The sequence below is a fragment of the Staurois parvus genome, unplaced genomic scaffold, assembly GCF_062004578.1.
Source record: "Staurois parvus isolate SC_StPar_1 unplaced genomic scaffold, SC_StPar_1.0 ptg000347l, whole genome shotgun sequence".
NCBI classification, from domain to species: domain Eukaryota; kingdom Metazoa; phylum Chordata; class Amphibia; order Anura; family Ranidae; genus Staurois; species Staurois parvus.
In genome coordinates this window covers 6,359,931-6,384,915 of record NW_028318143.1, presented here as the reverse complement: position 1 = coordinate 6,384,915, position 24,985 = coordinate 6,359,931, and the positions used below count along the sequence as shown (strand labels likewise).

General features: G+C 42.7%; 1 protein-coding gene across 3 annotated transcripts in view; it reads left to right on the top strand.

Annotated features, from left to right (window-relative positions):
- DDAH1 (dimethylarginine dimethylaminohydrolase 1) overlaps positions 1-24,985 on the top strand; it is a 219,135-nt gene that overhangs the window by 71,421 nt on the left and 122,729 nt on the right. Inside the window, exon 1 of one of the 3 annotated variants that reach the window (XM_089684415.1) lies at positions 15,526-17,357. The exons of 1 other annotated variant lie outside the window; for it this stretch is intronic. In XM_089684415.1, coding sequence (XP_089540541.1) covers positions 17,058-17,357 — 300 coding nt within the window. In that variant the 5' untranslated portion in view covers positions 15,526-17,057. Of the gene's footprint in view, positions 1-15,525; positions 17,358-24,985 lie in introns of those variants that run through there. One more of the 3 variants, XM_089684416.1, reaches the window with a different exon arrangement.

Sequence of the window (24,985 nt, the reverse complement as noted above, 5' to 3'; positions counted from 1 at the left end):
TTGACCCTCCACCATGCTTCACAGTAGGCAAGGTGTTCTTTTCATCATAGGCCTTGTTCTTCCTCCTCCAAACATAGCGTTGATCCATGGGCCCAAACAGTTCTAATTTTGTTTCATCAGTCCACAGAACACTATCCCACAACTTTTGTGGTTTGTCCACATGGCTTTTGGCATACTGCAGTCGACTCTTCTTATTCTTTGGAGACAGCAAGGGGGTACGCCTGGGAGTTCTGGCACGGAGGCCTTCATTACGCAGTGTGCGTCTTATTGTCTGGGCTGAAACTTCTGTACCCACATCTGACAAATCTTTTCTCAGTTCCTCAGCAGTCACACGGGGACTTCTCTCCACTCTACGCTTCAGGTAGCGCACAGCAGTCGAAGTCAGCATCTTCTTTCTGCCACGACCAGGTAGCGTTTCAACAGTGCCCTTTGCCTTGAATTTGCGAATGATGCTTCCTAAGGTGTCTCTTGGTATGTTTAACATCTTTGCAATCTTCTTATAGCCATTGCCCTTCCTGTGAAGAGAAATCACCTCTTCTCTTGTCTTCCTGGACCATTCTCTTGCCTTCACCATGTTTGTAACCACACCAGTAAATGTCTAGAAGGAGCTGAGTATCACAGTCATTTTAAAGCTGCCTAATTGGTGCTTATTATGCTTGATTGCTGCTCGGTGACATCCACAGGTGTTTTCAATACCTGATGGAAAGCACCTGTATGAACCTCTGTTCTTCAGAGTGGTAGTCTTTAAGGGGTTGAATAATTGTGGCAATGAAGAAACCACATAAGAACCATTTACTACTGTATTACATAAACAATTGATGTCATTTTAGTTGCATTTGGGTAGTTACAACGTCCTTGTAGGATTTGATTCTGAATACAATTCCAAATGTACACTATAGTCCCTAAACCCCTTTACAGCATTGGGGGTTGAATAATTTTGGTCACAACTGTATGTTAACACGCTCACCTCGCATTAAATCCAACAGCGTTTGATGAGCAGAGAATGCAGCCCGCTAGGTGGAAATACATTCTCTGTAAACAGTAACAGTTATATAAAACACTGGCTGTATAGTGTATATACTTATTATCTGCTTGAATGCCAGATGATGTCTGTACTCACTGAAACTTCTTTTCTTTGTGCCTAGAACAAAATACAGATAAGTTAAACTAATCATTTGCTAATAACTCCATTGTTCCGAAAGGCATTCCACCTCCAGGAAAAAAAGATAGAGTTTTATGGAAAGGCTGGCCAAAGGACACCCGTCATCAGAAAAATATAGGCATTGACCTTTTCTTCTGAAATTGCTGGTTGACTGGCTGTTATGCCACCCCTGCAGCATCAATATTTTATGACAACAAATATAGGAATAAGGAGAGTGGCTGGAGGTGCAGACTTAGTATGGCCATCATCAGACACACTAATTGTCCTGCAACCCCAATAACAGCAAAATTTGCTTAACAGAAGTTATTTTATGTGAATAAAGAGGCAAGATGGGGAAATAAACAGTAAAATTAATTTCAAACACTATCAGGACAGAATTGATTGTCTCCCCTAAGCATTAGACTGGTCATCTGAACGAAAAAATAATGACCTGATTCCTCCATCCATACATTCGAGGTGGATGGGGAAATCACTCTCACTGTGCTATAGTGTTCTGACGACGAGGAGCCTTCTTGCCATCAGAACACACTAATCAGTGTTGCCAACAATGCTGGTAGCACTGATCGTTTGGGATAAACCTGACAGGCTGGTCGTACAACCACCCTATCCATACATGGATTGAAGTTTGGCCAGTCACTGCTGATCCGACTGAATTTCGATCCTTGTATGGCTGCCCTTATTTTACAGCTGTCATACAGAATTCCCATAGAAACTAGATTTTTGCTTGATTGGGCTAATCAAGTGAAAACTCCAAACTTTTTGCAGAATTGTTAACATGATTTTAGCTGGGTAGCACAGCCCTGCGCACCGATATCCCTAGTTCAGATCCTCATAATGAAAATATCTGTATGGAGGTTGCATGTTCTTCCTGTGCTTGTATGCATTTCTTCTTGGTGTACTGATTTCCTTTCACACTGCAAAGTCATGCTGGCAGGTTAATTTGCTACTTTCAAAATTGGCTCTAGTATTTGTGTGTATGTATGCATGTGAGATCGTAGGCTCCTCAAGGGGGCAGGAACTGATGTGAATGTAAAGTGCTGCATAAATTGTGGATGCTATGTAATAGGAAAGAGACAGCTGAGAGGCGTTACAAGACTCAAGTATCAAAAGACATGCAATCTTTTACCTCTCCAGGCTGGTGCTTGATGGGCTGTACAGCTTATGACAGTTCTTCATATGATGGTCCATGGTAGCTGTCATCCAGTAGAGCATTCCAGCTTTTATTTTCCTATTAATAATGATAATAATAATGTCACATGGTTGGAGTTGATAGGTGGGAAACCTGTGTGAAGGGCAAGCAACATCCTGGCATGCATGCAATTTATGTCCAATAGTTTTGCCAAACTTTTGTTTTGCCAGATGTCCATTCTGGGGGTAGCTAGGAACTACTCATATGAGAATCTTTGCTTACTTTTTTATGCTTGCACACCGCTGGCTTATAGCTCTTGATTTACCCAGAAGTTTGGAGGACTTCTATAAATCTTTTTCTATCCTATAAAAGCTTACCTTTTAGTATTCCCAAAATAAAATGAACCCATGGCCAGGCTATGAACATTCAAATAATTAAATAGTCTTAAGAGTATATGAGTTGTGAAGCAAGCCACCACTGACCTCTGTAGCTGCAAGTATTGTGGTGCCATTTAACTGTCAAAGTTCTCAGCAGCACAAGTCTTACTGAGCAGAAACCCGTAAAAGTACAGGTGGTGTCTCTAGCGGCAAGTAAACCCAAGGACCCTAGTGTTGTATACCAACAGCAAAGGTCATATAACCACCACGCTGACTTTAGATATCATTTAGTTTGAGTACCTTGATAACTAAAAGTGTTGCTGAGATTAGTAGACTGTTTTAGGACTGCTAGGAGGCTATAAACAGCCCCTCTTGTGGTGAGAGGCACATCTTAGAGTATAGGGAGAGTTTTTAATCCTTTCACTCCTCTATAGGAGGTGGCGTGATGGTAGGTTATAGAATCAGCAGTTTCCTCATCAATTACAATCCATTAATAAGGCTACTGTGCTCAGGTCGAAGAGGGGATCTCAATTTTTATACCTGTGTTGAGAAAAGTACAGAAACTGTCAAAAGTTTGGCTGCATAACACATAAATAATATTGCATTTTATTTTTTTTATGTGATTAAAACAATAAGAAGCTCTGTGCTGTGCTGACAGCATGTTGGAAAGCTGGACTGCTGCTGTCATACAGAGCTCAGCCATCCGAGTCTCCACTGGTTTGACATGACCCCTTCACAGTGTTGTGAATTGATGCATTACTCAGGGAATCAGACCACTGGCAACCTGGATTGCTGCACTGCATGTCTTTTGGCCACATGTATACAGATAGATCAGTATCCAAATTTAATTTCATTAGAGCATAAATCATATGCTGTTAATATTATTATTATTATACAGTATTTATAAAGCACCAATAGTTCGCTCAGCGCTGTACATTACAAAGGGGGACAGAACATGTGACAGAACAATACCAATACAATGCAAAACATGAGGGGATCGAGGGCCCTGCTCTTTCGAGCTTAATATGGACATAAACCATGCGCATCTCCATCCACAGGCCAACAACTAAACCCAAAAAGGGAGAGAAAACAGGAGCCTTTCCCTCTGAGTGGATGGCCAAAAAAGACCCTAAGCAAGGACAGCGCTTCCACCAGATTGCAATACAAAGTGGGGCAGGTGTGCCTTTGACTTTCTAGAAGTCTGGATTTGCAAAGGCAGTATGAGGCACGTGACTGGGGAGGTACATTATATGGCCAAAATGTTGCAGACAATACTTGGGGTGATGGGGAAACCTTTTGGGTTTCAATAATGTTGACCAGTGAAACCACATAAAAAAATAAAAACTAGTTTATTATCATGCGATTGCAAAGAGAGCAAATACAATACTGCAGTGTATTTAAAAGGGTGCCAGCTATGGCCATGAATACAGTTTTTAAAGTATAAATGGGGATGGGAACCTCACTAACTGGTCAGACCATAGAATGCTTTAGAATCAGCATCTGCTATTGGTCTTCTGGTCATCTCCAGATAGTTGTCATGTTTCACTTGTTCTGCCAGTTCGTCCTTGGGTATGAAGTTCTTTCCCTCAGGACATATGGAGTTTCTCATGCAAAGACAAATTACAGAGAAATAGAAACACAGTGATTTTACAGGGTGTTAGGAAAACCAGTTATATCACAAAAGGGTTTCAATACACAAAATGGTTCTCATTTTTCCCCTTCAGTTGCTTCTAGGAATGGAGGAGCAATGTGACCAAAGGAAAGATGACACCATTCTCCATAGACTATGGTGCTGGCTGAAAGGTATCAGGAGGTCTAAAGGAAGGGTGGTGGACTTAACCAAGATAGTTTGCCTTGAATGGACAAGATGATTGTGTCTTAAACAGATAGTGTTTGGTGCCTATCTCCCTTTGCCCATTGATGGGGCATAGCATCACATTCTGTGACCCTCAATGTAATATCTGAGACATACTAGCTATTCAAGTGCAATGCTTCTCACAGTGCCTCCTCAACAGTGAGCATGCAGGGGAGGGATCATGGATTTCTGCATCCAGTGCCCATATGTATGAGCCCTAAGTTGTTTTGAAAAACCGTTCCCTGCCTTGCTGTGTATTGGAACCAAACTGTTGCAATGTAACAGTTTTTCCTATAAAATATAAACCCAGTAAAATGTGATATTTTAGTTATAGATGAATATGGGTGTCCTCATTCAGCCCCCTATGACTTGGATACTACAACAACGAGATTTTCCTGCCATAATTCAAACCTAAGAGTGTTGGGTGTTTCCACCTTTGTATATTGCAGCTCAGCCTGTTACATTATCTATAATATGAACTAACTTAAAAAATCCTAACGATCTTTTGGGAGCCCCTCCTAATATCCACAGCATGTGAGCAAACCTAGAAACTCAAGATCAGAGATCACAGTAATTGAATCCACATTGGTAATGCCTAAGTTCGGCAATAAAAAAAAAAAAAATAAGCACAAGGGACATGTCCCTTGTGCTACTGGTTGGTGCTTTAGTTGAAATCTTCTGATTCCCCCTTTTTCCTGCCGCTGCAATCTTCCAGTGTAGTAGGAGTTAATAGAGTTGAGAGACCTGTCATATGCACTCATCAACAGTACCCTTTATGCTCCCTCCTCCATTAAATCAAGCTGTAATATAGCTTCTATGGATATAAAGCAGTTCAAGATTGGAGGAGGGGGGCCTATCATTCATCCGCACGTCCTCCAGTCATAGATTGTACTTTATTCATAGACGCTATAGTACAGCTTCTATGAATGAATGAATGAGGCGGGTGGAAAGGGCAGGCATAGCATCAGCCCAGGGACACATCACGTTAATTGTAGATAATGGGCACAATTCACTAAAGGTTATCGCATGAGTTTAGTCAGTCACATGACCACTTATCGCATGCAATACTGAAAATGTCAATTCACTATTGCTAGTATGCGGTATTTACCGAACATTTCAAAAACACTCATAATTACCACATAAAAAGACCTTAAAGTTAACTCACATTAAGAAATAAATAAATGCATGCGTTAATTAAGTAGTGGTCCAGGCATTCAGTATGTACTGGTATCTGTCAGTACTGTCATCGGTTGTTAAGGAATGGGTGGCCAGAGTCCTTAACAACCAATGAGTCATCAGCTGTCAGCAGGGTTCCCCACTGACAGCTGAATGTAAAAAAAAATTGCCGGCAATTAAAAAATAATTTTAAAAAATGGCGTGGGGTCCCCCCTCCATCCATACCAAGCCCATTGGGTCTGGTATGGATTTTGAGGGGAACCCCCATGTCAAAATCTTTTAAAAAATTGTGTGAGTCCCCCCCAAAATCCATACCAGACCCTTATCCGAGCATGCGGCCTGGCAGGTCAGGCAAGGGGGGAGGGCGAGCTAGCACCCCCCCTCTTGAACCATACCAGGCCACATGCCTTCAGCATGGAGGGGTGCTTTGGAACAAGAGGGGCTCCCCCCCAAAGCATCTTGTCCCCATGTTGATGGGGACAAGGGCCTCTTCCCCACAACCCTAGCAGGTGGCGGGCTGTCAAGGTCCTACCTTTCCTCAGAGTTGGTGCTGCTCCATGTGCTGGCATCCATCTTAGGTTTCTGCAAAGCATGGTGGGAGCCTTTTATGCTTTTAGGCCTCTGTGGTCCCTCCTCCAGAGGGGTGTGGTTGATCACATTTAAGCCTGTTGTCTGCACTTGCTCTTTGCATTCGTGTCCTGTATGATTGTGTTGCAGCAAGCTCTTGTTCTACTCTCGTTGCTGTCCTGGAAACCGACTCGGCTTTGACTAAGACTATTCTCTGCCTTATTCCTTTATCTGACCTCCTGTTGCTGAACCCGGCTCGTGACCTGTGTATTCTTGCCTACCGTCTTGTACCGTCTGTTCCGCTGTTATCGACCCGGCCTGTCCGACTACGCTATCGTTTCCCATCTGATTCCCACCAGCTATACGCCATTGGCGGTGGCCATTACCACAGCTGGGGTTACTCGGGGGCCGCGACCTGGTCCCTGGCTGCATCAAGTCCATCCCCACCATCAGGGGCCCTGGTGAAAAGCAGCCTGGGGCTTAGACTCCGCGCCCTGAGGGACTCCGGTCTGTGGGTGGTGGTTGTCGTCAGTCGGTGCGTGACCCTACCATTAGGCCTGCCCGTCCATTCCACCACTCCTGCCTTGACACGGGCACCGTGATTGATGTTGGATTTACTTCTTTAAATAACTGTCTCCTGTCTTTTTTCACTCTACATTTTTGCTCCTGCCCCAAAGCACTCCCCCTATGTTGAGGGCATGTGGCCTGGTATGGTTCAGGAGTGGGGCGCTCGCTCATTCCCCCCATTCTTTCCTCACCTGCAAGGCTGCATACTTGGATAAGGGTCTGGTATGCATTTTTTTTACATTTTGGTGTGGGGGTTCCCCTCAAAATCCATACCAGACCCAAAGGGCTTGGTATGGATGGAGGGGGGACCCCACACAGTTTTTTACATTATCTTTTTAATAGCTGACAATTCTTTACATTCAGCTGTCAGTGGGGAATCCCGCTGACAGCTGAAACATTAACGCATGGTTTTCACTACTAAAATACCGCATGACTTGATAAAATAACTCATGCGGTATTTTAGTAGCGTTTTTTAGTGAATTCAAACATTATTTTTCAAAAATGCTGTGCGGTATCCTACCGCATACTCGGATGCGGTAAGATACCGCTTATTGAATTGTGCCCAATGTCCCTTGTGCTGATTTTTTTTTTTTCACTGTACATAGGTTTTAAACTCTGCAGGTTCTACCAAACACAGACCCTTTAATGCAGCAGTGCAAGGACCTGTCTAAAATAAACCTAAATTAGAATTAAAGCCTAATATTAACCATTCCTAAAAAAACATTCCCTCCCCCTTCCTACCCTGTTTAAAACAGTTCTGTATACTTACCTTTTTTCAGACTGGTCCGGGCTGGTCATGCAATCCTGCAGCTCCAATGCTCCTGTGTTATGTGGAGCTTGACAACAGCTGGGAATTCTGGGAGCTGTGACATCAACCATAGACTCCCATGGCTCAGCCGCTGTCAGCGCTCCCTCCTCTCCCCTGCAGCTGCTGCTCACCGACAGAGGAAAGACGAAGCTGCAGGATCTCATAACTGGACCAGAAAAAAGGTGAGTATAAAGATCTTTCTTTTCACAGCATTAGCAGGATAGGTAGGAAGAAGGGGAGGGGAACGCTTTAAGAAATAGTGTTAGGCTTTCATTGCACTTTAAATCTTGGATAACATTCATTTTTATTCTTCTATAAAATAAATCCCCTCACTTATTATGGAAAATACACTAGAGAGTCAACCATTTATTCTCTTAACTGCAGAGTGTTCTGAAAACATGTTTTAATTATTAACAGCATTTATAAAACACAGACACCAAATACAGGAACTGAGAAGTAGGTTTTACTAGTCCCAGTAAGGCAGAAAGGCAATGTGTGAGGGGCAGTATCCCATAGCAGCTACTCCAAATGTATCATCGGGACGGATGGCAGTCGGTTGACGTCTGCTGTGGTTACTGCACCTTGCATATGATGCTTGCTCTCTATGGGGCCTTACTGAATGAGCTTGGCTGTGTTGTGGTATGGCTGCCTCTGTGCGGATGGCATGCTCTCTGATGCATGGGTAATTATCTTGCATTGTGCACATGAATATTCATGATGTGCCCAGCACTTACGTCATTGAAATCTGGCTCACACAGGCTGTTATTACCAAAACAAGCTTTGGATGATGCTTTCTGCTTGCTGCCGCAGCCCAGCTGAGAAACAAGAGATGGTAATTCAGTGGCAGGGGAAAACAAATAAAGTAGATCTAAACCCTTTCCATTCAGTTTGCTAAAGCACTATGTATCATATTCAATTGCCATTATTAAAAAAAAAACATTTTCACCATTTTTTAAAATCCTTTTTTGAACCTCAGTGCTGCTGATCTCTTCCGGCCTCTTTCAGACACTTTGGGGTTTATTTACTAAAGCTGGAGAGTCCAAAATCAGACTCCCTTCTGCATAGAAACCAATCAGCTTCTAACCTCAGCTTGTTCAATGAAGCTTTGGCAATGAAACCTGGAAGCTGATTGGTTTCTATGCAGAAGGGAGTCTGATTTTGGACTCTCCAGCTTTAGTAAATAAACCCCTTTCTGTCTACATGTACTCCCTCCAGTATTGACTGTACATAATTGAACTGGCTTTCTCATAGAGGACCATACCTGTGCAATCTGTACGGCTGCTTGTAGCCTTCATTAGGGGTGCATGTGACAGGGATGTGTGTACGAGCCATTATGTTAAAGTGGTTGTAAAAGCTGCATTCTATCCATGAAGATAAAAAACCTTCTGTGTGCAGCAGTGCCCCCAGGCCCCTCAATACTTACCTGAGCCTCATCGCGATCCAACGATGTGAATGACAGCCTCGGCTGTCCAGGGTCTCTGGCTCCTCATTGGCTGAGACAGCAAGTGGGAGCCATTGGCTCCCACTGCTGTCAAACACAGCCAGTCAGCCAATGACGAGAGCGGGTGGGGCCAAGCCGCGGCTGTGTGTGTGAATGGACACATGGAGCAGCGGGTGCCCCCATAGCAAGCTGCTTGCTGTGTGGGTACCCAACAAGAGGGAGGGGCAAGGAAAGCCTGTGGGGGACCCAAGAAGTGGAGAATCCAGGCTGCTCTGTGCAAAACCACTGCACGCAGCACGTAAGTATAGATGTATGTAATTTTCCCAAAAAAAAAAAAAGAACATTTAGAATCACTTTAAGGCCAGGTTCACATATGTGTGGCCGCACGGGCCGCGATTTGCACAGGCATGAGAGCCCATTCATTTGAATGGACTGCCGTGCCCCGGGACACGCAGGGAAGAAGTCCCTGCACTTCTTCGAAAATCGCAGTTCCCAGTATGTTTGTGATTTCCAGTGTGGGTGGCGTGCCATTAGAACTAATGGCACCCGCCTGCGAGTCCCACATTCCTCTGTGTGGGTAATGTGGCTGCAGGTATTTGTGCCGCAGCGGCACCACCCGCACAGATGTGAACCAAGCCTACGCCATAACAAGTCATGAGGCTGCTTCATGACAGGTATAATACCCCATGTCCCTTTCAGCGGGTGTAGTGCCTGCTGAGCGTGACCCATTCAAGTGAAAGGGGATACTCTGCAAGCGCCTCTCAACCACATGCAATGCATGCAGCTGCGACATCGTAGTCTGGCATTTAGGGGTTTAAAACAGGCAGTACATCCTCACCACCTGTCAAATGCACTAAACAATTTCCCCTCATGAAAAAAATGTAGGATTTCAACTTCATATCTGTCTTGAAGACAATGGTAACTGCAAAACAGAGAGTTGAATCTCCCCAGTGGGGACGCTCTCCAAAAAAAACAAAAAGTATCCTTTGAATAAATGCTGAAGTATGTACAGGGTAATGTTTAGACCACAAAAAGTGGTGTAGCTGCAAAATGTATTACACATTATCCTGCAACTAAATATTTATTGTTAAAATTTAACCAAACTTAATGGACAACATGCTGACTTGCTGAATCAGGTGAAGTAGAAGTCCAGCCAAATACTAAGCTTAAAGCTGCTCTCACCCCATTCTAAACCCTTTACTAACTAGTCCGTAGAGGAAAAATGTGTATACTTACCTATTCTGAGGGCTCTCTGGTCCAGTGCAACGATCATCTCCAAGTCCTGGCTTCAGGGGAGAGGAGGGACAGCCGACAATGGATGCCCCATAGTAAATCTATGGGTGAAGTCACTGTCCAGGCAGGACTGGAGTGCTTTCAGAATAGACAGTTATACACATCTTTTTCAAACAGGATAGTTGGTACAGAGCTTATAATGGGGGTGGGAGCATGTGTAAGCTTAGATATTATTTGACTGAACTTCTACTTTAAATTCCCATGGCATTGTATAAGATGGCTAACATTTTAGAGACCGAGTTCACAAACTGCAACCCAAAATCCACTTATTTATCGCAAAGTGCCAACACTGCAATTAAACCTGAATAATGAGGTTTTAGTTTACAAAAAAACAACCCACTGACCACCAGCACAAGGGGGCAACGTTCCACTGACCACCAGCACAAGGGAGCAACGTTCCACTGACCACCAGCACAAGGGGGCAAAGTTCCACTGACCACCAGCATAAGGGGCAAAGTTTCACTGACCACCAGCACAAGGAGGCAAAGTTCCACTGACCACCAGCACAAGGGGCAAAGTTTCACGGACCACCAGCACAAGGGGGCAAAGTTCCACTGACCACCTGCACAAGGGGGCAAAGTTCCATTGACCACCAGCACAACCTAAAATCTTGTGTTAATAAAAATGAATATATTAAAACTCACAGCCAGTCCAATATATATATCCTTGGCAGTGCACTGACTGGCCATGCGAAAGCTTGGACGAGTCGCGGCTTGTGACGTCATTGCCTCATGCCGCTACTCCTTTCCGAGCATGTGCATGGTCTCCATGTGCGCTGTTATCCGATGCTCGGCTGCTGGAGCGACTTGGCTCACGTGCCAACAGAGAGGGCTCTGCATGCCCACTGCGGTTCACCACCTTTGGTATAAGAATATGTATTTTTCTCATCAGCAATATCATTCCTGAAGGCTTACAAATCAAAAAAGAGCACCTACAGGTGAAACTCTAAAAATTAGAATATCGTGCAAAAGTTAATTTATTTCAGTAATGCAACTTAAAAGGTAAAACTAATATATGAGATAGACTCATTACATGCAAAGCAAGATAATTCAAGCTGTGAGTTGTCATAATTGTGATGATTATGGCTTAGAGCTCATAAAAACTGTGATTTTTTTTTGCAAAAAGTTGCATCAAAGTCATTGCTTTCCTATTGGCGGAAAACAAAATGCATCAAAAATGCAACACTTGCATTTTTGGTGCAGATCCATTGAAATCTATTATACGCAAGATGCAATCTGCTGCAGGAAAAAAAAGTCCCTAACCGTTTCCAAAAAACACATCTGCTTATAGTATATTGTGTGTATATATGTATGTACTCTTTGCTATGTTAATTTTATGCAAGTTCACCTTGGTATTTGGAGAATAGCCTGTTTATCTAACTAGATATTTCAAAGGGTACATTGTTCACGTTTAATGTTGATAAAGAATGTGATTTGACCATACAAGAAGTATTTATTGATGATAATTAGACTCCAGGGGGTATTATATGGTGAAAGGATGACTTGATTATCTGGTAAACACTATATTGACCCTAATCCTTATCTATAATAATGACAAGTAAAGTCTTTTCATGTAAGATCAAAAATGTCTTGTCAGCCAATCAGAAACCCCTCCAGTAAACTATTACTAAACTATAAGGGAAGTTATTTTGGCTGGGAGAGGAGCTTCTTCCTTTCATCAATTTGGAAGCACAAGTATAAGTCATAACTCACACTATTACATGCATGGAAGCTACCTATGTGCATATTATAGATTGGACATATGCAGGACGATGTAGTATCTCTATGCTTGATATAAAGTATCTTAAATGGGACTCTGAAGGCTGTTGTCCATTGCTATTTTACAAGTATTCAGCTGAATTTCTTTCATCTGTAACAAATATCTTTATCTGAATAAATACATCTCTCTGGAAAAGAACTAGTGAACTAGTTGCTGCGGAAAAGTACATTTTATAAATACACATCATTGTCATCTCTCATATTTCATCCTCCTTCATTAATATAAGACAACACTGCTCAAAACATAGATGTGAACTAGATCCATAGGAAATCATGTTAAATGGACTGTAGTGCGTTTCTTCAAACTGGAAAACATACTGAAACCCACATAAGTGTGAACCTAGGGTAAGTCTGTAAAGCTGAAGAACTACTTGCCATATCCTTCCTCCCCAAACAGCTGGCACTCTACTGCGAGGAAACACTGACCCAATGACCTGAGGACATTGACAAGGTAGTGGTCACAAGAAGAGGAGCAGCTGGGGGAGCTGGTGGTCTATCCCGGATCTGGCAGAGAAGAACCCTGCAACCCCCCTAGAGTAAACAAGGAATAGACCTGCAGGTGTGACAAAGCATGAGCCTTTCCACTTGTAGCACACCCCATATGTTTCAGTGGGCTACCCTATGTGTGAGAAGTGCACATAAGATTTCCCTGGCCCTTTTGCAAAATTGCACTGCACCATGTGCTTTGCATGCGTTTCTGTGTATGTCATCAAAGTGCACAATTTAGCACGTGTTCCCAGCAAGCTGAAGAAATGCTGAAGAAATGCATCCCCACAACATGATGCTGCCACCACCATGTTTCACGGTGGGGATGGTGTATCCAGAGTGATGTGCAAAGTTTTCCGTCACACATAGCATTTTGCTATTAGGCCAAAAAATTCAAATTGATCTCATCTGACCAGAGCACCTTCTTCCACGTTTGCTGTACCCCCCACATGGCTTCTTGCAAAGTGCAAACAGGACTTCTTATGGCTTTCTTTCAACAATGGCTTTCTTCTTACCACTTTCCATAAAGACCAGATTTGTGGAGTACACGACTAATAGTTGTCCTGTGGACAGATTCTCCCACCTGAGCTGTGGATCTCTGCAACTCCTCCAGAGTTACCATGGGCCTCTTGGCTGCTTATCTGATTAATGCTCTCCTTGCCCAGCCTGTCAGTTTAGATGGACGGCCATGTCTTGGTAGGTTTGCCATACTGTTTCCATTTTCGGATGATGGATTAAACAGCGTTCCTTGAGATGTTCAAAGCTTGGGATATTTTTTTATAACCTAACCCTGCTTTAAACTTATCCACAATTTTATCCCTGACCTGTCTGGTGTGTTCCTTGGCCTTTATGGTGCTGTTTCTTCACTAATGTTCTATAACAAACCACTGAGGGCTTCAAAGAACATTTGTATTTATACTGACATTAAATTGACACAGATGGACTCTATTTACTAATTAGGTGACTTCTGAAGGCAATTGGTTGCACTAGATTTTAGTTAGGGGTATCAGAGTAAAGGGAGCTGAATACAAATGCATGACACATTTTTCACATATTTATTTGTAAAAAATTTTGAAAACCATTTATCATTTATCTTCCACTTCACAATTATGTGCCACTTTGTGTTGGTCTATCACATAAAATCCCAATAAAATATATTTACGTTTTTGGTTGTAACATGACAAAATGTGGAAAATTCAAAAGGGTATGAAGACTTTTTCAAGGCACTGTGAGTATAAAATCACCACATAAGCATACAATAAGTGAGTATAAAATCAACACACAGGGCTAGTCAAAAAGCATAAAATCAGGACATAAGTGAGTAAAAAAATTGAGACAAAAGACATAAGTGAGTAAACAATTAAGATACAAATCAAGAATAGGGACACAAAATAGTAAGTAATGATAAAAACCACCATAAAATAAGCAAACAGGACATTAGCTAGTCAAAAACAAAAATCCGGACACAAGACATAAATGAGTATAAAATTAGGACGCAAGGCATTAGTCAAGAAACATAAAATCAGGACACAAAACAAGAGAGTAAAAAATAAACATAAAAACATAAACTCAGGCCATAATAAAGAGGAAATGAAACATAAGGACACAAAGCACAAGTGAGTAAAAAACATAAAATAAATAAACTAGATAATATATTAGCTAGTCAAACAAGCAAGCATCACATGACATAACTGAGTATACAATTAGCACACAAGACATAAGCGAGTATACAAATCGCATGTACACAAGACATAAATATAAAATCACCACACAATCATACAATAAGTGAGTATAAAATCAGCACACAGGACATTAGCTAGTCAAAAAGCATAACATCAGCACACAAGACATAAGTGAATAAAAAATCAGGACATCAGCTGGTCAAAAAACAACAAAAAAGGACATAAAATATAAGTAATAATAAAAAAACCCCATAAAATCAGGACACAAGACATAAACAAGTATAAAATCAAGACACAAGACATAAACAAGTATAAAATCAGGACACACGATTTTAGTCAAGAAACACAAAAAATAAATAAATCAGGCCATAATAAAGAAGAAACAAAACATAAAATACACTGTGGCTAAATGGTTAGCACTTATGCCTGGCAGTACTAGGGTTGTTGGTTTGAATCCCAACCACAGCACCACCTGCCTGGAGTTTGCATGTTCTTCCTGTGCCTGCGTGGGTTTTCTCCTGGTACTCCGGTTTACACCCACACTCCAAAGACATACTGGTAGGTTAATTGAATCCTGTATAAATTGGCCCTAGTATGTGTATGTATGAATGTAAGTTAGGAACTTTAGATTGTACACCCCTTGAGGGTTAGGGACTGTTGTGAATGTACAATATATATGTAAAGCGCTGCATAGATTGATGGCGCTATATAAGTACCTGTAATAAATAAATAAAATGAGGACACAAAGCACGAGTAAAAAGCATTTAATAAATACACAAGCGTATATATTAACTAGTCAAAAATGCCAGCGCACATGCTACTCAAAAAGCATAAAATCAGAACAAAAGTATACAATAAAGACACAATATATTACTTGGTTAAGAAACATAAGATCACGACACAAAACATAAGTGAGTAAAAAAAAATCAAACAAAATCAGGATATAACAAAGAAGTAACAAAACATAAAATAAGGACACAAAGCACTAGTAAAAAACATAAAATAAATACACAAGCTTATATATTAACTAGTCAAAAAAGCCAGCGCACATGCTAGTCAAAAAGCATAAAATCAGGACAAAAGTCAAGAGTATACAATCAGGACACAAGCTTATATATTAACTAGTCAAAAAAGCCAGCGCACATGCTAGTCAAAAAGCATAAAATCAGGACAAAAGTCAAGAGTATACAATCAGGACACAATATATTAGTTAGTCAAGAAACATAAGATCAGGACACAAAGCATAAGTGAGTATAAAAGAAAAAACCTCAAAACATAAAATCAACCTATAAAAAAAGAGGAAACAAAACATAAAATAAGGACACAAAGCACGAATAAAAATCATAAAATAAATACACAAGCTTATATATTAACTAGTCAAAAAAGCCAGCGCACATGCTAGCCAAAAAGCATGAAATCAGGACAAAGGACATGAACATACTATCAGGGCACAATACATTAGTTAGTCAAGTAAGATCTGGACACAAAACATAAGTGAGTATAAAAAACAAAAAAAAACCCAAAACATAAAATCAGGCCATAAAAAAGAAGAAACAAAACATAAAATAAGGACACAAAGCAAGAGTGAAAAACATAAAATACACAAGCTTATATGTTAAATAGTAAAAAGACATGAGTATACTATCAGGACACAATATATTAGTCAAGTAACATAAGATCAGGACACAAAACATAAGTGAGTAAAAAAAAATCAAACAAAATCAGGACATAACAAAGAAGAAACAAACCATAAAATAAGGACACAAAGCAGGAGTAAAAAATCATAAAATAAATACACAAGCTTATATGTTACCTAGTCAAAAAAGCTAGCGCACATGGTAGTCAAAAAGCATGAAATCAGGACAAAGGACATGAATATATTATCAGGACACAATACATTAGATAGTCAAGTAAGATCCGGACACAAAACATAAGTGAGTATAAAAAAAATCAAAACATAAAGTCAGGCCATAAAAAAAGAAGAAACAAAACATAAAATAAGGAAACAAAGCAGGAGTAAAAAGTCATAAAATAAATACACAAGCTTATATGTGAAATAGTAAAAAAAAAGGCAAGGCACAAGCTAGTCAAAAAGCATAAAATCAGGACAAAAGACATTAGGACACAATATATTAAGATCAGGACACAAAACATAAGCGAGTAAAAAAAAAAGAAAATAAATTCAGGACATAACAAAGAACAAAGGAAAGCATCAAATAAATACACAATATAAGATATAAGACATCAGCCAAAGAAGCACAGAGGACATTATCTAGTCAAAAACACAGTATAAAGCATCAACTAAATACACAATATAGGATGTAAGACGTTATCCAGCCAAAGAAGCAGAAAGCAGCACAGAGCCCATCATCTTAGTGACAACCCTACAATCTGGAGGCAGGACATGGCTGTGCAGCACATGGCACATGTATGTGTCAGGGGATGCTGTGAATGAGTTGTGTGTACACAGGGTTGTCAGGGTACATAGGGTTGTCAGGGACATCCTCTGAATGAAATGTTGCCCCAGCCTGAGAACCAGCAAGGATGTCAGCCGGAATGGCGCAGCATCCAATCAAGCAGCACTGATAAGTGGCCAATTGCAATGTGCATTACATCTCAGTGCTGGAGACCGGTTTCCAGGCTGGCACAGTGCGGGTTGCTCATTGATCTCGGTCAGAGTCCAGCCAGAGCAGTCGTCGTCGCCCGCCGTGTCCCCGACTCGCCCCCCAGTGCAGCATGTTAGCGCAGGCTGGCTCCATCCTAGGTAGGTGCACGCACGCCGTAGTGCGCTCCGTCCCCGAGTCCATGAGCCTGGAAGCTCTGAGGCGCACGGACAGCGGGGCGGTGGACATAGCCAGAGCCAGGAGGGAGCATGAGCTGTACACCCGGATCCTCAAAGACAAGCTGGGGCTGCAGGTCATCGAGGTGGAGTCGGACAGCACCATTCCGGACGCTCCCTTTGTGGAAGACATCGCTGTTATACTGAATGAGACCGCCCTGGTGACCAGACCTGGAGCACCTAGCAGGAGGAAGGAGGTAACCGGTCGCCTTAGCTGACAGTGAGAACCCTTTCCTCTCCAGACCGTGGAGCTCAGGGCAGCTGTAGCCTTTAGCAACCAGACGGTGATCATCATCAGTTTAGTTATCGTAACAATCGCACATAATTGCTGATTGGATGGGTTGCATATTGCATACGCTTATGTTTAGGTTTGTGTGTGTGCCTGCCTAATATTGTATGGGTGTCTATGTAAGCCTTTATTAACCTTTTTTTTGAACCCCAGAGGAACCCCTAAAATAACTTTCAGGTCTCAGGAAGCCTTACTAAAACCATTTTATCAGGGGTCAGTGGCAAAAATTGGCCCTACAGTGGTGGTCAATAGGAAGAATGCAAACCCTACATTAGGGGTCAGTAGGAATAAAGCAACCCTAACAATGGTGGTTAGAAGGAAGAATGCCCCCCTTACGTTGGTGGTCAGTAGAAAGAGTCCTCCTTACCTTGTGGGTCAGCAGGAAGAATACACCCTTATGCTGGGGGTCAACAAGAAGAATGCAGACCTTACATTGGGGATCAGTAGGAGGAATACAACCCTTTCATTGGGGATCAGTAGAAAGAATGCCGCCTTACGTTGGTGGTCAGTAGAAAGAGAGTCCTCCTTACGTTGGGGGTCAGCAAGAAGAATACAACCATTACGCTAGGGTCAGCAGAAAGAATACACCCTTACGCTGGTCAACAAGAAGAATGTAGACCTTACATTAGGGTTCAGTAGAAGGAATACAACCCTTACATTGGGGGTCAGTAGGAAGAATGCCGCCTTACATTTGGGGTCAGTAGGAACAAATCAACCCTAACAATGGTGGTCAGAAGGAAGGATGCCCCTTCACATTGGTGGCCAGTAGAAAGAGAGTCCTCCTTACCTTGGCGGTCAGCAGGAAGAATACAACCCTTACACTAGGGGTCATCAGGAAGGATACAACCCTTACACTGGGGGTCAACAAGAAAAATGCAGACCTTACATTGGGAATCAGTAGGGAGAATACAACCCTTACACTGGTGGTCAGTATGAGGGATGCCTCCCTTACGTTGGTAGCCAGTAGAAAGAGAGTCCTCCTTACCTTGGGGGTCAGCAGGAAGAATACAACCCTTACACTGGGGGTCAACAAGAAAAATGCAGACCTTACATTGGGGATCAGTAGGGAGAATACAACCCTTACACTGGTGGTCAGAAGGAAGGATGCCTCCCTTACGTTGGTGGCCAGTAGAAAGAGAGCCCTCCTTACCTTAGGGGTCAGCAGGAAGAATACAACCCTTACACTGGGGGTCATCAGGAAGGATACAAACCTTACACTGGGGGTCAACAAGAAGAATGCAAACCTTACATTGGGGATCAGTAGGGAGAATACAACCCTTACACTGGTGGTCAGAAGGAAGGATGCCTTCCTTACGTTGGTGGCCAGTAGAAAGAGAACCCTTCTTACCTTGGGGGTCAGCAGGAAGAATACAACCATTACATTTGGGGTCATCAGGAAGGATACAAACCTTACACTAGGGGTCAACAAGAAGATTGAAAACCTTACATTGGGGATCAGTAGGGAGAATACAATCCTTACACTGGTGGTCAGAAGGAAGGATTCCTCCCTTACGTTGGTGGCCAGTAGAAAGAGAACCCTTCTTACCTTGGGTGTCAGCAGGAAGAATACAACCATTACACTAGGGAATGGAGAGGCCAATCAGGCACAGCTCAAGCAACCTCTGAAGAAACACTAGGGTTCCATGGAACCCTGATTGAGAATGGCTGCTCTGTAGTATAAAATTGTAAGAGCTGTTTTGTGTTCTCACTTTTTACAGTGCTATGGACCATGCTGGCTTTATAGAAATCCATATTATTTGGGGCGTGGAACTTATTGTACTTCCGACAGGTTAGCTTCCCATAGCCAAGCAGCAATGTGCTTTAGCCAGCTTGGGCATGTGCGGGGCTCTTGTACAACCCTGTTCTTTGCAGACGGCAGTTCACTAATACTTAAGGTGTGGCATGGCTCCAGAATGCCAGGGCCTGACTATGCCCACACAACCAGATGCCTGCTGCAAGCTGCTGATTGGGAAAACTGAGTCTTTTATCTGCTCAGTAGATTTTGCACAGGAATATATCAGACGCACAGCAAAGAGTTTGCAATATTGTATATTTCATTGCTTTATGTAGACATAATAACTAATTTTAAAATGCTGATTTCTCTGTCCTGGCAGTGACTAGCCAGTTGGAACTAGCAATAGGCTGTAAATAAAGAACACAATGGAAGGGACAAATGTCTGTGTGTGCAAATACCCAATAACATTGTTAGTGCGGTTGTGTCACTTGTCACATGATCATGGTAACTACAGCGTATGCCCACTGATGTACTCAGTATATATATACGGGTTGCACATATATATTTGTGTGTGTTTGCGTAAATATATTATACAAAGTGGCACACTTATTAAAAATAACGAAACGTGATTGTTAAAATACACCCTTGCTATACCAGGACATTTTTTGGGGGCAAAGGGTGAATGCAAATGAAGGATTGCAATGAATATTTAGCAAGTTGGATCCAATGCAGTGGGGTCTCTAAAGTCAGTAGTAGAAAGAACTGACACCTGAATTTCTTATTTGAAGAATTAGAACCCCAGTCGTCAGGGGAGTGGCAGCCAATTCCATTGACCAAGAGGATGGGCTGTTATGGATAGTGAGGGGCAGATTTACTAAAATAGGTTCACTCAGAATCTGGTGCACCTGTGCATGGCAGTCAATCCATTTCTAGCCTCAGCTTTTTCAAGTAAGCTTTAGCAATAATATCTGGAAGTTGATTGGTTTCTTTGCAGAAGTGTGCCGGATTTTGCACACTCCAGCTTTAGTAAATAAACCTCCTTGAGCTATGGCAAAATGATCTCCTTTACTTACAATGACTCCCAATGCAATGGTGTACTACTTCAGTGACCCCCCCAAGCATGGGTGTACTTCTTCAGTGTCCCCCACTGCAAGGGTGTACTTCTGCAGTTACCCCCCCCTCCCACAATGCAAGGGTGTACTTCAGTGACCCCCCCTAATGCAAGGGTGTACTTCTGTGATTCCCTCCCCCCAATGCAAGGTTGTACTTCTGCAGCGACCCCCCCCCCCCATGCAAGGGTGTACTTCTGCAGTAACCCCCCCAATGCAAGGGTGTACTTCTACAGTGCCCCCTCCCCCAATGCAAAGGTGTACTTCTACAGTAACCCCCCCCAATGCAAGGGTGTACTTCAGCAGTGACTCTTCCCCCACAATGCAAGGATGTACTTCTACAGTGACCCCCCCAATGCAAGGATGTACTTCTACAATGACCCCCCCAATGCAAGGGTGTTCTTCTACAGTGACGCCCCTCCCAGTGCAAGGGTGTACTTCTACAGTGACCCCCCCAATGCAAGGATGTACTTCTACAATGACCCCCCCAATGCAAGGGTGTTCTTCTACAGTGACGCCCCTCCCAGTGCAAGGGTGTACTTCTACAGTGACCCCCCCCAATGCAAGGATGTACTTCTACAATTACCCCCCCAATGCAAAGGTGTTCTTCTACAGTAACCCCCCCAATGCAAGGGTGTACTTCAGCAGTGACTCTTCCCCCCTAATGCAAGGATGTACTTCTACAATGACCCCCCCAATGCAAGGGTGTTCTTCTACAGTGACGCCCCTCCCAGTGCAAGGGTGTACTTCTACAGTGACGCCCCTCCCAGTGCAAGGGTGTACTTCTACAGTGACCCCCCCCCCCAATGCAAGGGTGTACTTCAGTGATGCACTCATGCAAGGGTGTACTTCAGTGACCCCCCCCAATGCAAGGGTGTATTTCAGTGACCCCCCTTCTACCCCCCTTCTACAGTGCCCCCCCCCAATGCAACAGTGTACATCTACAGTGACATCCCCAATGCAAAGGTGTATGTCTACAGTGACTCCCCCCTCCCATGCAAGGGTGTACTTCTACAGTGATCCCCCCCCAATGCAAGGGTGTACTTCAGTGACCCCTCCCAATGCAAGGGTGTACTTCAGTGACCCCCTCAATGTAAGAGTGTACTTAAGTGACCCCCCCACAATGCAAGGTTGTACTGCTACAGTGACCCCCCATGCAAGGATGTACGTCTACAGTGACCCCCCCCCCCCCAATGCAATGGTGTAATTAATTGACCCCCCCAATGCAAGGGTGTACTTCAGTGACCCCCCCCAATGCAAGGGTGTACTGCTACTTGGACACCCAGTGCAAGGGGTTACTTCTGTACTGGCCCCCAATGCAAGATGTCACTTCTGCACTGACCCCCAATGCAAGATGTCACTTCTGCACTGGCCCCCAATGCAAGGGGTCACTTCTACACTGACCACTAATGTTAGGGGACATCACAATTTTTACTGTCTGCATTTTCCTTTCTGTTATCATTTTTCATTTAAATGTAAAATTATTCCTAAAAATATTGTTGGAGGGTTTGAAAAATGATCTTTCCAGGGTGTCAAATATGCTGGGTATGTCATATTATTTTTAGTGATCATGCTAAAGTGCTTCAAACTGTAGGAATATGTATTGTTAGCAAGAGTTCCCCAATACCTGTAAAATATTTTAAGGGTTCCTCCAAGGTATAATAGTTGAGAGAGGCTACTTTAATGTAGTAACATAACTTACTGTGCATTTATAGAAATGAGTTGAAGGACTCAACTCAGCAGGTGGTGGGGCTTTTATCCATGGACAGTATATGGAGGGACTTTCCTATGCTACTAGCTAGGGTGTGTCTTCGATTGTTCTTATAAAAGGCTCGTTCATTAATCGGGCATCATGCAAACTGACTTATTCATGAAGGTGAAGAGCAATATACCAATTGCAGACAATCAGAAGTGATTTTATGCAGAACAATATCCTATAAGTTAAAATCTGTTTAGTTGCTATGATACTGCATGCTGCGATAATATTTATTACAATTTGTATTCACATTTTTTTGTATACCACGCATGCATTGGTGTATATCAGTGAAGCAGCTGCCACCTCCCCAAAAAGGGTTAAAACAAAGTAGTTGGAACTTGGAATTGCAGCAAATGCTGAGCATCTGAAAGAAAAGCATAACATTTGTGTTGGTTATGTTCTGAGTACCAATTTGGATCATTAGTGATGGAGCATGGTACTACATATTCTCTGTTCTGTCAGCTCCCACCACACCCCTGGACCATCTTTGTTGCAGTTCTCTCAGCCTGCAGGAGGCTGGGGGGGATGCTCGTTAGTACATAATGACAGAGGGAAGGGGCAGCCAGCCGGAAAATAGAATCTAAGTGACAGGGCGGAATCTCAAGCTGGAAACGATCAGGAGAACAATAACTGAGCTGGGAAAGTCAAAACCAAATACATACCAAGAAAAAAGTGTCTTTTTTTATAGGAATCATTTACCAATTAATGATAAAACGAAGACAAAGTGTTGGGTGAGTTAAGTATCTGAATATAGTCATACTAAGATCAAATGTGTCATTATTCTCAAACGTAACGCATCACGGCATCATCAACGTAGTACCCCTAATGTCAGACTGTTATTGTTCTGGGCTGTCAACGTTCACTGTGTCATGATTCCAGGTTCCAATATGTCAGTGTGCCATTGCTCCAGGAGCCCAGATATTAGTTTGCTATTATTTAGGGGCTCAGGTGTTTGGGCTGCCATGAACTCAGAGACCCAAACATTAATGAGTCATTAATCAGGCAATTCAACTGGCAGATGGCAAGTATTTAGGGCCCCCATAAGTCAGTTGCCCTGGTGCACCAAACAACAGACTGTCATTATTCTGGGACGTCAAGGTTCAGCATGCCATAATTCCAGTGGCCCACATTTTAGTGTGCCATTATTCCAGGGGCCCTGATGTCAGTGTGCCATTATTCCAGGGGGCCATGTAACATTTTCCATTATATTAGGGGCCCAGATGTGCCCTTATTCCAGGGAACCATATATCAGTGTGCCATTATTAAAGTTGCTCAGGTGTCAGTGTTTCATAATTTAGTAGCCTGGGTTTCAATTTGCCATCATTCCAGGGGTCCAGATGTCAACGTGCCATTATTCCAGGGGCTCTGATGTCGGTTTGCCATTATTTTAAGAGCCCAGATGTTAGTGTTCCAGAAACTCAGAGACCCGAACATTAGTGAGTCTTTAATCAGGCAATCTAACTGACGGATGGTAAGTATTAAGGGATCCCAAGAGATAATTTTCTATCATTCTTGCACCTAGTGTTTTCATTCTGGGGCCTCCAAATATCAGTGTGCCATTACTCTAATCAGATCAGTAATTATTGGTACAAACATTTCAGTCCTGTTAGGCAGGATAGCTTCAGTACCTGATAGGGCATTTCACAGGTTAATTGTGTTAGGCTGGCCACAGATGGAGCGATTTTTTATTTTTATTTCCCTTCAACCATGGGTTGCAAGAAAAAAGATCACTCGATTCCCCTATCAACACAGTGTTGATGAGGGAATCTCTCCCATGGAGCTATGTGGGGGTTAAGGCAGTGATCACTGCTGGTGTCTATAATAGCCACTAGCAATAATCGCATGTCAAATCCGACAGGCTGGTTGTACCCAAATTGATCAAGCAATCAACTTGAGTACATTCAGCCTGCCCATACGTGGTTCGAATCTCGGCCAGTCCCTGTTGAACTGGCCAAGATTCGAATCGTCTCTGGCCAACTTTAGGCATTTGATTAGGAATAGTATTAGAATCTGGTGTTAAGTTGTTAGGTGTTAGTATTTTTACATTACGTGGAACATTTAAGGTTCAAGTTCAGATCATTAAAGCCCAATTCCAGGTAATGATGTGATATTGTTCTCTGCAGAATGTTCCTGTGACCCCAAGGACACTTGATGATGTATCCTCAGGGGAGGGGTCTCTCAGGTGTAAGGCTTACAGGAAATGGGTTGAAGGACACTGATTGTCTTTCAACCTGAGGGAACAGCGCTGAATCACAGAGCAATGAGTCTGCGAGAGACAATGCCAAAGATACAGTTAGTATTGCGTAAGAGAACTACTTTTGTAGGGCCTGGACAATAGATCATTTATTTTCTTTAGAATGTGACGTTGGGATTTAACACTCTGACTACCTCTATCTGAACAGCCCCTCATAGCTGCCACCTCACACAGGTTTGGTCCTTCGCATCTTGTTAGGTGAAAGATAGAAATGTTGAGGCCATGACTGCTAGAATTTTGGTAGACCTAGCCTCAGCAGGAAAGAAGTATGTACATGGAGGAGGGGGTGAGTTATGACAGCGTCTGGGAGGACCAACAGGAATTTTTTGTTTTGCTTTTGGTCAGGATTACTTGTGCTGAGATTTGGGCAGGTAAGGTTAAGCGCTAGGGATAGTGTAGAGGTCAAGAATGTTTAAGGATACTTTTAAACTCCTTTTTGGTGCAGACAAACCTGTTCTACAAGCTCCAAAAACTACAAGACAGCAAATTCCTTTCACTGAAGATTTTTGGATGCCAAACACATTCTGTATCATTAACTGGTCTCCCACCTCTGCAGACAATGCACATCCTCTGCAAAACATGTCCATGCCTAAAACTGATGTGTACATTTCATTCACTTCCATTAGAGACATGAAAATTCTTGCCTCTCAGTGATCTGATATTGACCTGTCTAAAAAAAAAT